This window comes from Hyla sarda, chromosome 2 (assembly GCF_029499605.1).
Source record: "Hyla sarda isolate aHylSar1 chromosome 2, aHylSar1.hap1, whole genome shotgun sequence".
NCBI classification, from domain to species: Eukaryota; Metazoa; Chordata; class Amphibia; order Anura; family Hylidae; genus Hyla; species Hyla sarda.
The window spans coordinates 159,545,016-159,559,764 of record NC_079190.1 but is presented as its reverse complement, the minus strand read 5'-3'; the positions used below and the strand labels follow the sequence as shown (position 1 = coordinate 159,559,764).

Genomic DNA, 14,749 nt, shown 5'->3' with positions numbered 1-14,749 from the left:
ACATTTTTAATGCTGAAAAAGCCCCCCTCGGCTTATATTCGAGTGAGGACATGCCAGGTCCTCCATCTTGCCCCCCTTACTCACCTCCTCCTGTCATCTCATAGGGATGCCTCCTTCTCTGGTGGTGCAGCTCCGGATTGGCTGCTGCCCCAAGTAAACTCAGCCAGGGTAGGGACGCTGCCGCTTCAAGAGCAGCAGACGTCTGTGTGCAGGGACACCCCTGATATCACGGATGCGTCCTTTTCCCAGCTGCGCTCCACAAGAGGAGAATACTGCCGCTGCTGAGAGCTGCAGCTCCTACAAAAGACTTTTTAAAAATTTTCCCCCCAAAAAAAACAAGCAGTATGGAAAATATTCTTTTGTGATGAAAATATGTAGTCTTTAGATGAAATTGTAAGTCCACCAATTTCATCTGAAGACAGCAAATTCTGGAAAAGAATGCAAATGCAGAGAATGCAGTTTTTAACCTCTTAAGGACGCAGGGCGTAATTGTACACACTGCGCCTGGTATATAACGCGGGGTCACGCCGTGTCATACCAGGTCGGTCCCGGGGGCTAATGAAAGCCGGGACCCTGGGCTAATCGTGTGCGGCACCAATCATTGTGCCGCGCGCTAGTAACCCTTTAGACGCAGCGTTCATAGTTGATCGCCGCGTCTAAAATGAAAGTGAAAGCTTCCCAGCAGCTCAGTCGGGCTGATCGGGACCAGTGTATGTAGTGTAATAGCCACTGGGGGGGGGGGGGGGGGGGGGGGGGGGGCGGCGCTATAACACTGCAGCAAAAAAAAAAAAAAAAAAGGGGCAAAAAAAAAAAACTGTAAATAAACATATGTGGTATCACTGCGTGGGGAAATGTCTGAACTATAAAAAATATATAATTAATTAGCCCGCACAGTCAATGGCTTGCGCGCAAAAAAAATCCCAAAGTCCAAAATAGCGTATTTTGTCACTTTTTATATCATGAAAAAATGAATAAAAAGCGATCAATAAGTCCGATCAATATAAAAATGGCACCGATGAAATCTTGAGCCCTCATACTGCCCCGTGCGCGGAAAAATAAACTCATAGGGGTCAGAAATGACATTTTTAAACGTATAAACTTTCTTGTATGTAGTTATTTTATTTTTTTAGACATAATACAAAGTCAAACCAATATAAGTAGGGTAACATTTTAACCCTATGGACCTACAGAATAAAGATAACGTGTAATTTTTACCGTAAAATGCACTGCGTAGAAACGGAAGCCCCCAAAAGTTACAAAATGGCATTTTTTTTTCTTCAATTTAGTCTCATAATGATTTTTTTTTACGTTTCGCCATGAATATTTTTTGGTAAAATGACTAATGTCACTGCTAAGTAGAATTGGCACAAAAAATTAGCCATCATATGAAATTTTAGGTGCAAAATTGAAAGCGTTATGATTTTTAAAAGGTGATGAGGAAAAAATGGAAAAACCCTGAGTCCTTAAAGGGTAGCTCCCACCATCCTATTTTTTTTTTCTGTCCCTACCTATTGCCAATCTATCCCTAACCCCCTCCCTGCTTTTAATTTTTACTATATTAAAAATGTCTTTTGTCTGCCTGGCAGTGTGCTCACTACCAGGCAGACTTCCCCAGCAGGCACCACGTCACTGATGCCTGCTGGCGGGGACTCCCGCCCTTAGTTCATCTACACAGGGTGCCTCCAGCTGTTTCACCACTACAACTCCCAGCTTGCCCTGACATCTATTGGCTGTCAGGGCATGCTGGGAGTTGTAGTATTGAAACAGCTGGAGGCACCCTGTGTAGATAAACTATTAGTTAGTTACAAGCGGCGCTATGGCACTAGCCAGTTCCTCCCCCTCCCCCCCCCCCCCCCGCTACAGCACTAGCCCGTTCTCTCATTACACTTGCAGTTACTGCAGAGTCTGGCAGCGGGCGTGCAGGGACAGTGGCGGCATCGAGGCGGCGATGTGCGGGAGGAGTGGCCTCCCAGCCAGTGGCCGGGGAGCCAATGCGCTCGCTCCCGCCTGTCTGATTGACAGGCAGGGAGCCAGTGCAGCCTAACTGAAAAAGGACTGATTGCCACTCCAAAATCAGTCCTTTTTCAGTGGCCGGTTTTTAAATGTAAATTGAACCTTTTTAATGAAAAAAAATAAAAGTATATTAGAGATATGTTGTAGTACATAAGTACTACAACATATCAAAAAATAAAGTTGTTGACAATGCCCATTTAAGGGGTCAAAGAGCAATGTGCATTTCTGTCTCTAGGGGAAAAAGTTTGTCGAGTTTGGTAGTTGCTAGGCTCCATCTTGTTGTTGTTACAGTAGATGATTGTTCCTGTCCTCTCAGATCGACCTTAATGGACATTTATTTGATTCCCCCTTTACAGCTAAGTTAGTCCGACTGACCTAGTAAATATTTTTTTCTTTTTCTTCATTCAGTAAAATGATGAGACCAAAATCCAGCATTGAAACTTCTCCCCAATTTTTCAGGAAAATTTTTTTTTATGCAAAATGTTTTTCCCCCCCATGGTTTTAGCACATGAAACGGGGAAATTAGTTTGAACCTATTTTTCACTGCTAGTTCTAATGTTAAGGTGCACAGGAGTAAGGCACACCGTTTACTGTCTGTCATAATCTGGAATCTACTCCAACTACAAGCTGACATAGAAAACAGAAGTCAAACTGATGTAAATGATAGTAAATCTGTCAGACTGCATGAGGTCACATCTCCTGATAAGCCAGCTTGCTTCTCGTGCTGCTAGAGGTGCACAGATGGCAAAACCCCACAAATTATGGCACCAAAAATTGGAACTTGGCTACACCAGAAAACTGATGTGTGTATCTTAATAAAGTGCGAGTACTTGTCATGCACTTCTGTGTACATGGACTGAACAGTAGTGAAGTACAGATCTGAGTCTGATAAAGCCTTTGTGCCCCAAAAGCAATCACTAACCTGTTGGGTGGATGTAGTGAATCTTGGCCACTTTGTTGTCTAAGGTGCCTTAGAGGGGTCCTGTATTGTAGAAGCATTTCTGTATGAGAGAATACCTCCGGTGTATGATTTTAAGTTTCTCCAATTAGAAATCCTTCCATGTGCCTATGTGTAAGAGTACACAGCACATGGAGGTACAGTGTGGTCCCATAGCAGACCCTTACTTTTACATCATTATACTTTTTGTGAGCAGTGTATGGATTAGAGGTGATTAATATGACTTATTTTTTATTCTTCCAGATACTCTGTGAATGGAGCAGACCCATCAACGCACTGAGGTTTTATTTTCCGTAGACTTTTCAGTCTCTCTCTCTCCATCGCAATTTCTTTTAGAGTCACAGAATGTGGATGTAGCTTTAATGATCAGTGACTCCGCTGAACACTCACTAAAAGCTATAGTTTTATGATTTTATTTTTTGTAATCATAGTGCAAATATGACAAATGTATAATATGTACTGTGATAAAGCAAATGAAAATATTTTGAATACTCAGGTATCTCTCTCTTAGCAGGCAGCTCCTCTGGGAGGTGGTGTAAAAGCTGCGCTGAGGTTGTGTGTACAGAGATGTATATAGCATCATTTTTACAGAAATTCCTTGAGCATGCCCAGAGCCTCTGTGTCTGCAGGAGGGCGCTTCTGTAGATAATGTTACTGGATTACTTATTTAATAGACTGTGCTTACATTTTAACCTAATGTTACCTGTATATAGTAAGACATGGAAGGTGAAGTTCTTTTCTACTTCTGTTACTTTGAGAGGTTAATGCTAAATGAAGCCAATGTATTTCTCTACGGATTTTGCAATGTAAAAAAAATACAGTATTGCTAATGTTTGCTGAAGCTTTGAATGTACATTTGTTATAAAAAGACTAAAGTTGGGTACTGTCACAATGTCTCTATCCTTGTTTTGACACTTCAACTCCCGATTGCTGGTTCTTCATTAGAATATGCATAGGCACACCTAAGAGAGTCCTGTGTTTCTAGCCATATTTATTTTCTACATGGATAAATACCAGCAGATAAAAGGAGGCTTTTCTTCATTCCACTGCTCGTATCCATTTCTATTACTACTAAAACACATATAGATGGATTCAAAGGCCATACATTGCTGTAATTAAAGGGGTTTTCCAGTTACACATGATGGGCTATCCTCAGGATAGACCATCAATATGTGACCTAGGCTGTGATGACACAGAGCCACCATGGCCAGATCTGCACTGTGAATGGGGCCAGAACCATGGATCTAATCATGCAGGGTTACTGCACCTTCCCTTTTGAAGTGAACTGGAGCTGGGATGCGGTTTCTAGCCCTGGACAGCTTTGCTAAACAGCTAAATTGACAGGGATGCCAGTTGTCAGCACCCCACCATTCAGATATTGATGCTTTATTCTGATGTGTAACTGCAAAATCAATATGTTGCTTCTGTACCAAATTACTTAAGGCAATGCAGGCTTGAAAAAAAATATATTGCCAAGATATTGTCTCACGGTGCTCATGCAATCATGGATGCGATTATATATGATAAACTTGCTTTATTTCATCCAACACAAACGCGTTTTCGGAGTACACCTCCTTCATCAGGCACAAGGACATGAATGAGTTCCATTCATGTCCTTGTGCCTGATGAAGGAGGTGTACTCCGAAAACGCGTTTGTGTTGGATGAAATAAAGCAGGTTTATCATATATAATCGCATCCATGATTGAATGAGCACCTTGAGATGAGCGAACCTACAGTAATTCGATTCATCACGAACTTCTCAGCTCAGCAGTTGCTGACTTTAGCCTGCATAAATTAGTTCAGCTTTCAGGTGCTCCGGTGGGCTGGAAAAGGTGGATACAGTCTTAGAAAACTCTCCTAGGACTGTATCCACCTTTTCCAGCCCCCCGGAGCACCTGAAAGCTGAACTGCAGGCTAAAGTCAGCAACTGCCGAGCTGAGAAGTTTGTGACAAATCGAATTACTGGAAGTTCGCTCATCTCTAATATCTTGGCTATATATATATATATATATTTTTAAGTCTGCATTGTCTTGTGACCCCCTTACACGGTTCGTGTGGGGTATATTCACAGTGACTCGGTGCTGCAGCTGTTCCATATACATAGTCTCCCTGCAGTGGGATTGATTGGTTCTGCATGGAGTTGTGACTACCCCACAACCCACTCAGGTGAGCGGCTATACCAGCTGTTTGTTGTGCACTCTATACTTCATAGTACGTTATTACCCTATAATAATGCTCTGCCTTTTCCCCCTTTTTTATTACATGAAATTACTTAAGGGTAATGATGGACTTATTGAGTGGTCCTCAATTCTTTTGAGAGCTGCTTTGATTTGAGAAACAATAATTAGCTGCGGTCATTGTCTTAAAGAATACCACCAGAGTTGTGGTACCACATGCTCTGTACAGTCCTAATAAATAGTAAAGGGTTAATGCACAGAACTTGGTGTGGTATATTTGACCTCAGTAACCCAACCGCCCAGCATGGCACGAAGACACGCAGCTCTTGAACATAGAAGTGGCAAACCCATCCACCCATAAACACAGTACGTCTCCACTAAAATAAACCGCTCGTACATACAATTGAACTCGCAATCCAACAAACTTGGTGCATAGCACCAAGAAAACACAACAGGTTTGTTTTTTGGCAAAAAGTTTACTGCAATGCTTCTCCATGACATAAAAAGATCTAATCATCATACAGCAAAGTTTGTAACCAAAATGCAAGAAAAATGAAAATGTCTGGTGTAAAAAGAAATTATAGCAGAGAGACCACAACTACTGGCAGTCTATATATACTATGCTATAATAATGTACAATGATTTCTGCTGCTTGGTATCTACAATGAAGGTGGTTAAAGTGCTTTGTATGTAATGTAAACCTTTCTGAAAACCGCTACACTGCATGAATATTGCATTGACAAAAGCTTTACAACTTAAAAAACATTGACCTCTCATTGTATGTATGCACACGTTTAAATTCAATAGCAACTTTAAAAACTGGGATACAAATAAAACTTTAATCATTTGCCACTATACTAGAGACAACAAGTTTTAATGTTGGCACACAAAAGTCAAACAGAATGTCAAAAGGTATTGTACAAGATGAGACCAACTACCAGCTGCCAGCAGTGATCTACTTCACAGCAGGAAGGGGGTCACCATTAAAAAAAGTTAAAAAGTATCTGTCCAGACAAAGGTGTATAAAGTCATAGGGAGACAGTCTCTTGTCCTGCACAGAGCAGCTGGCTATACAAAACAGCCGCAATGGCTGGTATCAAATTGCTGCCGGAAAGCAGTTGGCATTCATGGGCTGGGAATGTTCTGACTTCAGTACAAATGGGATTCCTTATGCCTCAAGAGTCGGGAGCGACTAACACAGTCTGTGGCACTTCGAATGACTTCCATCCACCTGTAATGATGAATAATAGTGAACACCAAGTCATACATATTACCACACTAAACTAAAAGTGGCGGAGTATACCATGCTAGCTTATATAAATTGTCCAGCAGGTAAGATCTGAGTTCTAAAACCTTTCTAACAATGTGAAATATGTTTAAAGAAGCAATTGCAGAGAGAATGCACCACTAATACTGTACTTGTTTGTTATCCTGTAATAGGCTAGAATACACGTTTATTTGTTGTGCAACTGGCTAAGAAAACAAAGACATTTAATGAGCAGCAATGCAAGGTACTATAGCATCATCCCATTCAAGTGAACAGGTCCAGGCTACAGCAGCTTGCACAATCTCTACAAATAGTATGGTTTTTACAAGCGTCAACCTGCTTACACTGAAGCTGTGGATCTAATATTGATGACCTATCCTGCGGTAAAACCAACCATATGAAAAAAAGTTATCTAGTCTTATGGGCAGTTGTCATTTATTATTATTCTGCTTAGGCTGCTTTCACACTATAAAATTCATCCGTTTTAAAGATCCGTTTTGAAAACCCTGAAAATCAGCCGTTACAAAATACTATTATGGTCTATGGAATTTTTACATTTCCGTTTTAACCAGTTATAGCCTGCTATTAATAATGGATGTTATTTTGTGACAGGACAATGAACAAAAGAAATAGTGCATGCATTATTTCTCCCGTTACCACCTTCCGTCACAAAATAATGTCTGTTAATAAAATTAATAAATAACGGGTTAAAACGGATAATGTAAAAATCCCATAGACTTTAATGGGATTTTCTAACAGCCGTATGGGATTTTGTAACGGCCGTTTAACAGACGATTTTCAGGGTTTTCATAACAGAACGTCAAACGGATCTTTAAAACTGATACATTTTATGGTCTGAAAGAAGCCTTAGAGAGGTAGTAAGTAAAATTAAAACACACACTTCCCTTCCTCCGTGCTTCCAGGTCTGGAAACATAGTGTCGGGCCACCACTGATTGGCTGAGCAGGCCTATAATGTTATGCCCCTGAAGCACCTCCCAGAGAATAATTAAAAAAAATAAAATAAAAATGATGGCCCAGCTAAGGCTGGGTTCACACTACGTTTTTCAACTACGGTTCCCGCATACGTTTTCTATCAAAAACTGTATGGGAAAATACCGGATGGAACAGTATGGGAAAAAGTAAACCGTATGCGTTTTTAAACAGTATACTGTTTTTAAAAGTGCATACAGTTCCGTCTGTTTTTATAGAAAAAAAAAAACATACGTTTTTGAAAATGTTGTCCATTTTTAATGGGAGGGGTGTTGGGTGGGGACTTTAGGATTCAAATGCGCATGTGCAAAGTAAAAACGTATACGTTTTTTCCGTATGGAACCGTATACATGTGCGTTTCCCATTGACGTCCACCACGGTTTTGACTCCGGGTTAAAAACCGTACTGCAACCGCATACTTTTTTTTAACATGGACATCAATCGGAAACGCACATGTATACGGTTCCATATGGGAAAATCGTTTACGTTTTTACTTTGCACATGCACATGCACATTTGAATCCTAAAGTCCCCTCCCATTAAAAATGGACAGAATTTTCAAAAACGTATGGTTTTTTTTTCTATAAAAACGGACGGAACTGTATGCACTTTTAAAAACAGTATACTGTTTAAAAACGCATACGGTTTACTTTTTCCCATACTGTTCCATCCGTTTTTTTGCCATACGGTTTTCTTTAGAAAAACGGATTGAAAACAGTATGGCAAAAACGCTATGTGAACCCAGCCTTATATACGGGCGGTATACGGCAAGGATAGCTCCTCCCAGCCGTATGCGGTCCTGTATTGGTAAAAACGTGATGTGAACCCAGCCTAACACAGCTAACTCCTTTAACCTAGTTCTTCCATTCCATAGCTACTTTGAAGGAATTGTCCCAGGCAAGAAACAGCACCATGTCTGTCCATGGGTTGGGTCTGATATTGCACTTCAGCTCCATTAAGTTAAGTAAATATGTGCTGGCAAACCAAACACACTTTATGGAAAGGAATGGCATAGTTCATTTCTTATCCTGGACCCCATAATCAGTTTGTTGATTTTTCCATGATTGTTGGAAATGCACAGAGAATTGCCAAGGGCTTAAATATGTATAGATTTTAAGTGAAACGTATAAACAAAATCTGCACTGTGTGCTACAAGATTCCATAAAATCAGAGGTTGCATTTGAAATAAAATGTGACAGCCTTCCTGCACTATGAAGAATGCCGTTACTCTACTAATAAAACACTAAGCTAATTCAGCTATGGACTAACACAGTCCCTTACAGTTACCTTTCAAAGGTGTATTCATTTTCTGCCCTGAAATAGTAGACATGTGACTTGAAGTGCAGTTTGAAGACATAATCCTTGTGAATATTCTCTGATTCAGAGGGAATGGTGAGTGAGTATCCAAGCAATGGGAGACTGGCTAATGGGTGGCTGTCCTGAAAGAAACAAACACATACGGTATAGAACGGTTCCTTGTTCACTTTTGGAAAGACCTAGATGCAATTCAATTCCTGTTTCTTCCCTTTCTCAGTGGTGGTTTGAGGAACCAGAAGACTCAGTAAACTAATGCAAATGTAAATTTGTGAACTATTAATATGTATTTTATTTATATTTTGAGAGCTAGGACAGACCACTGTAATTCCTTAAAACAAAACCTTATTTGGGCCATAGGGACACAGTGATTTATTTTTATTTTTTTACAATTTTCACTGTAGCATTCTGAGAACAACCATAGCATCAAATGGGATAGACAACTAGATAAAAGTCATGTTCACAATCCTGGTTGTCACCGCACAGTTGACCATTCTCTCTAGGTGATCATGCAGGCACAACCACTATGTCCAGTGATTACAATGCTAATTCTTCCTCTGTTTCTTAGCTTCCAACAACATACATTTACAGATTGTGTTAAATCTTAACCAGTCTAAATATAGGTTTACAGGTTGAGGGCCCCAACATAAGGTATGCCAGCAATCATGACGACTAGGCTTATGAAGCCATATGCTTATGAACGTAGATTTAAAGATTTGTATAAAAATCCCTCATAGGCAGATATTGCACAAAACTGTTTGTGGCAGTTATTTTTTTTACCCAAAATCAGAAGAGAATCTAGCAGTTTAAGTCCGTCCTTTGTATTTCTCATTACTTTTGAATTCACATCAGATTTTTGGTTAAAAAAAAAACTAAATTAAAACCTGCCACAAAGGTGTACATGAAACCTGCCTATGAACCATGTTTACACAAATCTTAAAATCTTCATCCACGGGATGCAAGCTTTTTAGTATTATGCAAATGAGATTCAAGTGTCCATGGGGCATTCCCAATCATGGCAAAAGCCCAGGCAAGTCCAGCTGATGTCCTCTTTCTCATGTGGGATCAGTCCAATTGGGAAGGAGAATGCAAGTAGGCAGGGGTGGCAGTGAAGCATGGGCTCTACTTACCCAGCCTCTTGCCATGCTGGGCACTTTAATCCCCTTCTGCAATACTTTTCCTCGCTTAATTCCTTCAGGACCTTTATGCTCCATGGTAAAAGAAATTGGCGCTTATTTCTAGGGCAATTTTCTGAGGCGAGTAGTGCCAAATAAAGGGACAGTAATGCCACATTTGCCCTGCCACTTCCATAGCTAAAAATACCTTTGTAATGTAAATGAGTTAACAATTGCATCAAGGCCAATGCGAGAACTCGAACATGCGATGTGACTTGGTAGGACTGTCATTTGGCTTCAATGCTGAGAGGTGGCTGGATCTTGGTGGTCTGGCTGGTCTACAGGAGGAGATGGAAGTCGTCCTGGCAACTACACCCAGTGCATCAAGGAAGGGTTAGTGGTGTCACTTTAAAGAAAGGGACTCTGCTTGTGGATTCTGCTGAAAGAATGAACCTGTTCATTCTTTTGGCAGATCAATTTCCGCTGCAGATTTTTCCCCAGCCGAAATACCACAGTGTAAATTGGTCAATGGAAGACACCAATGTTTAGGTTTGTGCAGCAGAATCTCTGAGCGCAATTCCATGCTGAAATTCTGTAGTGTGAACGTGCCCTAACTGATGAATCAAATGTACATGTAAAATGAGTGCTCCATCACATAGAAACCCATTATTTTATCTATAGAGAGATAGTTATGGGTCAGATCAATGTAGCACTGTGACAGTGTTTATTCTGATGCACTGCTATAGATTTACCTGGTGGGATTTGTAGAAAAATAGGCAGAAGTTTGTGAACACCACCCAAAGCTTCTGCCATCCATTGCTATTCTTGAATTTTCTAAGCAGATTTCCTGACAGCTGATTCTGCAATGGAAGTGAACAAATATTTACAACAGTGACAAGTTACAAAACATGAACATAAATATACTGTATATGAGCAAATATATCGGATACTGACAATCATTACAGGTATAGTGACATTGGGGGACATTTATCATGGGATTTAGAGCTTTTTTTTTGCTTACAAAAGTCACACAAAAAGTCGCATAAGCGCCTAAGCAAATTTTTGTGCGACTTTTGGCAGTAAGCAAAAAGCTGCAAAAGAGCTTATGAAAGTAAATTTTATTTTTCACTTTGCAGTGGTCAGGGATTTATCAAGAGTGAAAGTCGCACAAAAAGTTGCAACAAAGCCACTGAGTTTTTCTAGGTTCTACTGTAAGATCAAATTTCCTGCTGGATTCCTTGATTGGCTGCCCGGTCCCGGCCAATCACTCGACCCATCCAGAAATGTGTGTGTGTCATCAATCTGCAGCCGCCCGGACTCCGTCTGGTTCTATACCCGCTACCCTAACTTAATGATGGGTACACTGCTTTACATAACCCCCCCCCCGTCTCTCACCCGCCCACGCCGTTCTTCTCCCGCCCGCTACCTGTTGTGAGACTACAACTCCCAGCATGCCCTTACAGTGAGGGCATGCTGGGAGTTGTAGTCTAGTAGCAGGTAAGCGGGCAGGAGATGTGCGGTGCGGGCGGGTGAGATGTAAAGCAGTGTCCCTGTCATTACGTTAGGGTAGCGGGGAGAGAATCAGACGGAGTTATATGTTAAAAGAAGCCCGGACTGGCATCACTCTGCAGACGGGCTGCGAGATGTGCAGGAGCCATCCCTGCCATCCCTCAGTGCTACGGTACACACAGAGATGTCAGAGACGGCTCCTGCACATCTCCTGGCCTTCGGCTATTTGGGCATGCTGGGAATTGTAGTTTTGCAACAACTGTAGGCACACTGGTTGGGAAACATTGTCTGTTTCCTAACTCAGCATTTCCCAACCCGTGTGCCTCCACTACAGACTGTACATGCTGGGAGTTGTAGTTTTGCAACAGCTGGAGGCACACGGGTTGGGAAACACTGAGTTAAGCTGTTGCGTAACTACAACCCCCCAGCATGCACGGACAGCCAAAGGGCATGCTGGAAGTTGTAGTAGTATGCCTCCAGCTGTTGCATAACTACAAGTCCCAGCATGCCCTTCTGCTGTCACTGTAGTTTAGCTGGAGGTTTGCCCCCCCCCCCCCCCCCGCCATGTGAATGTACAGGGTACATTCACACGGGCGGGGGTTTACAGCGAGTTTCTCGCTGCAAGTTTGAGATGCAGCAAATTTTCCGCTGCAGCTCAAACTCCCAGCGGTAAACTCGCTGTGAACCCCCGCCCATGTGAATGTACCCTAAAAACACTACACTACACTACTCTAACACATAATAAAGAGTAAAACATTATATACACAGTTAACCCCCAATAAAAATGAAAAACATCTGGTATGGGACTGTTTCCAAAACGGAGCCTCCAGCTGTTGCAAAACAACAACTCCCAGTATTGCTGGACAGCCATTGACTGTCCAGGCATGCTGGGAGTTTTGCAACAGCATGAGGCACCCTGTTTTGGAATCACTGGCATAGAATACCTCTATGTCCACCCCTATGCAAATCCCTAATTTAGGCCTCAAATGCCTCTTACTTCAGAGCCCTCTTGTATTTCAAGGCAACAGTTTAGGGTCACAAAAGACCCAGAAATTTTTGTAACGCAATTTAGTCCTGAGTACGGAAATACCCCATATGTGGACGTAAAATGCTCTGCGGACGCACAACATGGCTCAGGAGTGAGAGCGCCATGTACATTTGAGGTGATGTGCACAGGGGTGGCTCATCGTTACAGCGGTTCGGACATACACAAAAAAAAAAAAAAAAACACCCACATGTGACCCCATTTTGGAAACTACACCCCTCACGGAACGTAACAAGGGGTATAGTGAGCCTTAACACCCCGCAGGTGTTTGAAGAATTTTCGGTGAAAATTAAAAATCTTTATTTTTTCACTAAAATGCTGGTGTTATCCCAAATTTTTCATTTTCACAAGGGGTAATAGGAAAAAAGCCCCCCATAATTTGTAACACCATTTCTTTTGAGTATATAAATACCCCATGTGTGGACATAAAGTGCTCTGCTGGCACACTACAGGGCCCAGAAAAGAAGGAGCGCCATTGGACTTTTGGAGAGATAATTTGGCTGGAATTGAAGGCCATGTGTGTTTACAAAGCACCCATGGTGCCAGAACGGTGGAACCCCGCCACCCCACCCCATGTGACCCCATTTTGGAACTACACCCATCACGGAATGTAATAAGGGTTGCAGTGAGCACCCCACTGGTGTCTGACAGATTTTTGGAACAGTGGTCCATGAAAATGAAAAATGAAATTTTTCAACTGCACAGCCCACTGTTACAAAAGTCTGTCAAACACCAGTGGGGTGTAAATGCTCACTGCAACCCTTATTACATTCCGTGAGGGGTGTAGTTTCCAAAATGGTGTCACGAGGGGGGGTTGGTCCACTGTTCTGGTAGCATGGGGGGGCTTTGTAAACGCACATGGCCCCTGACTTCCATTCCAAACAAATTCTCTCTCCAAAAGCTCCTTCTCTTCTGAGCATTGTAGTTTGCCCGCAGTGCACTTTACATCCATACATGGGGTATCCATACTCAAAAGAGATGGGGTTACAAATATTGGGGGACATTTTCTCCTATAACTTCTTGTAAAAATGGTAAATTAGGGGAAAAAACTGCATTTAAGTGAAAAAAATAAATTTCATTTACACACCCGAATTTAACGAAAAGTTGTCAAACACCTGTGGGGTGTTAAGGCGCACTGTACCCCTTGTTACGTGCCTTGAGGGGTGCAGTTTCCAAAATGGTATGCCATGTGTTTTTTTTTTTTTTTTTTTTGCTGTTCTGGCACCATAGGGGCTTCCTAAAAACTTTCTGAATGTCATTTAGAATACTTTGAGGGGTGCAGTTTTTATAAAGGGGTAATTTATGGGGTATTTCTAATATGAAGACCCCTCAAATCCACTTCAAAACTGAACTGGTCACTGAAAAATTCAGATTTTGAAAATTTTGTGAAAAATTGGAAAATTGTTGCTGAACTTTGAAGCCCTCTGATGTCTTCAAAAAGTAAAAATAGGTCAACTTTATGATGCAAACGTAAAGTAGCCCCTTAAGGACCAAGGACGTACCAGTACGTCCTTGGTCCTGCTCTCCTGATATAACGCGGGGTTACTGCGTCATATCACGGCGGGCCCGGCGTCATAGTGACCCGCCTCTAATAGCGCGCAGCGCCAATCGCGGCGCCGCGCGCTATTAACCCTTTAGCCGCGCGCTCAGCCGTGCGGCTAAAAGTGAAAGTTGCCGGCTAGCTCAGTCGGGCTGTTCGGGATAGCCACGGCTAATCGCGGCATCCCGAACAGCTGACAGGACAGCGGGAGGGCCCCTACCTGCCTCCTCGCTGTCCGATCGCCGAATGACTGCTCAGTGCCTGAGATCCAGGCATGAGCAGTCATGCGGCAGAATCGTTGATCACTGGTTTCTTATGAGAAACCAGTGATCAATGATAAAGATCAGTGTGTGCAGTGTTATAGGTCCCTATGGGACCTATAACACTGCAATAAAAAAGTTTAAAAAAAAAAGTGAATAAAGATCATTTAACGCCTCCCCTATTAAAAGTTTGAATCACCCCCCTTTTCCAATAAAAAAAAAACACAGTGTAAATAAAAATAAACATATATGGTATCACCGAGTGCGGGAATGTCCGAATTATAAAAATATATCATTAATTAAACCGCTCTGTCAATGGCGTGGGCGCAAAAAAATTCCAAAGTCCAAAATAGTGCATTTTTGGTCACTTTTTATATCATTTAAAAATGAATAAAAAGCGATCAATAATTCCTATCAATGCAAAAATGGTACCGTTAAAAACTTCAGATCACGGCGCAAAAAAGGAGTCCTCATACCGCCCCATACACGGAAAAATAAAAAAGTTATAGGGGTCAGAAGATGACAATTTTAAACGTATTAATTTTCCTGCATGTAGTTAT

The 14,749-nt window shown here is 41.8% G+C and overlaps 2 protein-coding genes across 6 annotated transcripts in view; one reads left to right on the top strand and one right to left on the bottom strand.

The window, feature by feature from the left end:
• The window catches only part of STK24 (serine/threonine kinase 24), a 62,506-nt gene extending 58,060 nt beyond the window's left edge, over positions 1-4,446 (top strand). Inside the window, exon 11 of the mRNA XM_056555632.1 lies at positions 3,215-4,446. Within this exon, the coding sequence (XP_056411607.1) occupies positions 3,215-3,251 (37 nt within the window). The 3' untranslated portion in view covers positions 3,252-4,446. The remainder of the gene's footprint in view (positions 1-3,214) is intronic.
• Positions 4,447-5,592: 1,146 nt separating this feature from the next.
• The window catches only part of FARP1 (FERM, ARH/RhoGEF and pleckstrin domain protein 1), a 217,819-nt gene continuing 208,662 nt past the window's right edge, over positions 5,593-14,749 (bottom strand). For 3 of the 5 annotated variants that reach the window (XM_056555628.1, XM_056555629.1, XM_056555627.1), the window contains exons 25-27: positions 10,588-10,695; positions 8,694-8,845; positions 5,593-6,380 (exon numbers count right to left, since the gene is read on the bottom strand). In XM_056555628.1, coding sequence (XP_056411603.1) covers positions 6,299-6,380; positions 8,694-8,845; positions 10,588-10,695 — 342 coding nt within the window. In that variant the 3' untranslated portion in view covers positions 5,593-6,298. The remainder of the gene's footprint in view (positions 6,381-8,693; positions 8,846-10,587; positions 10,696-14,749) is intronic. The other 2 variants (XM_056555631.1, XM_056555630.1) reach the window with 1 other exon arrangement.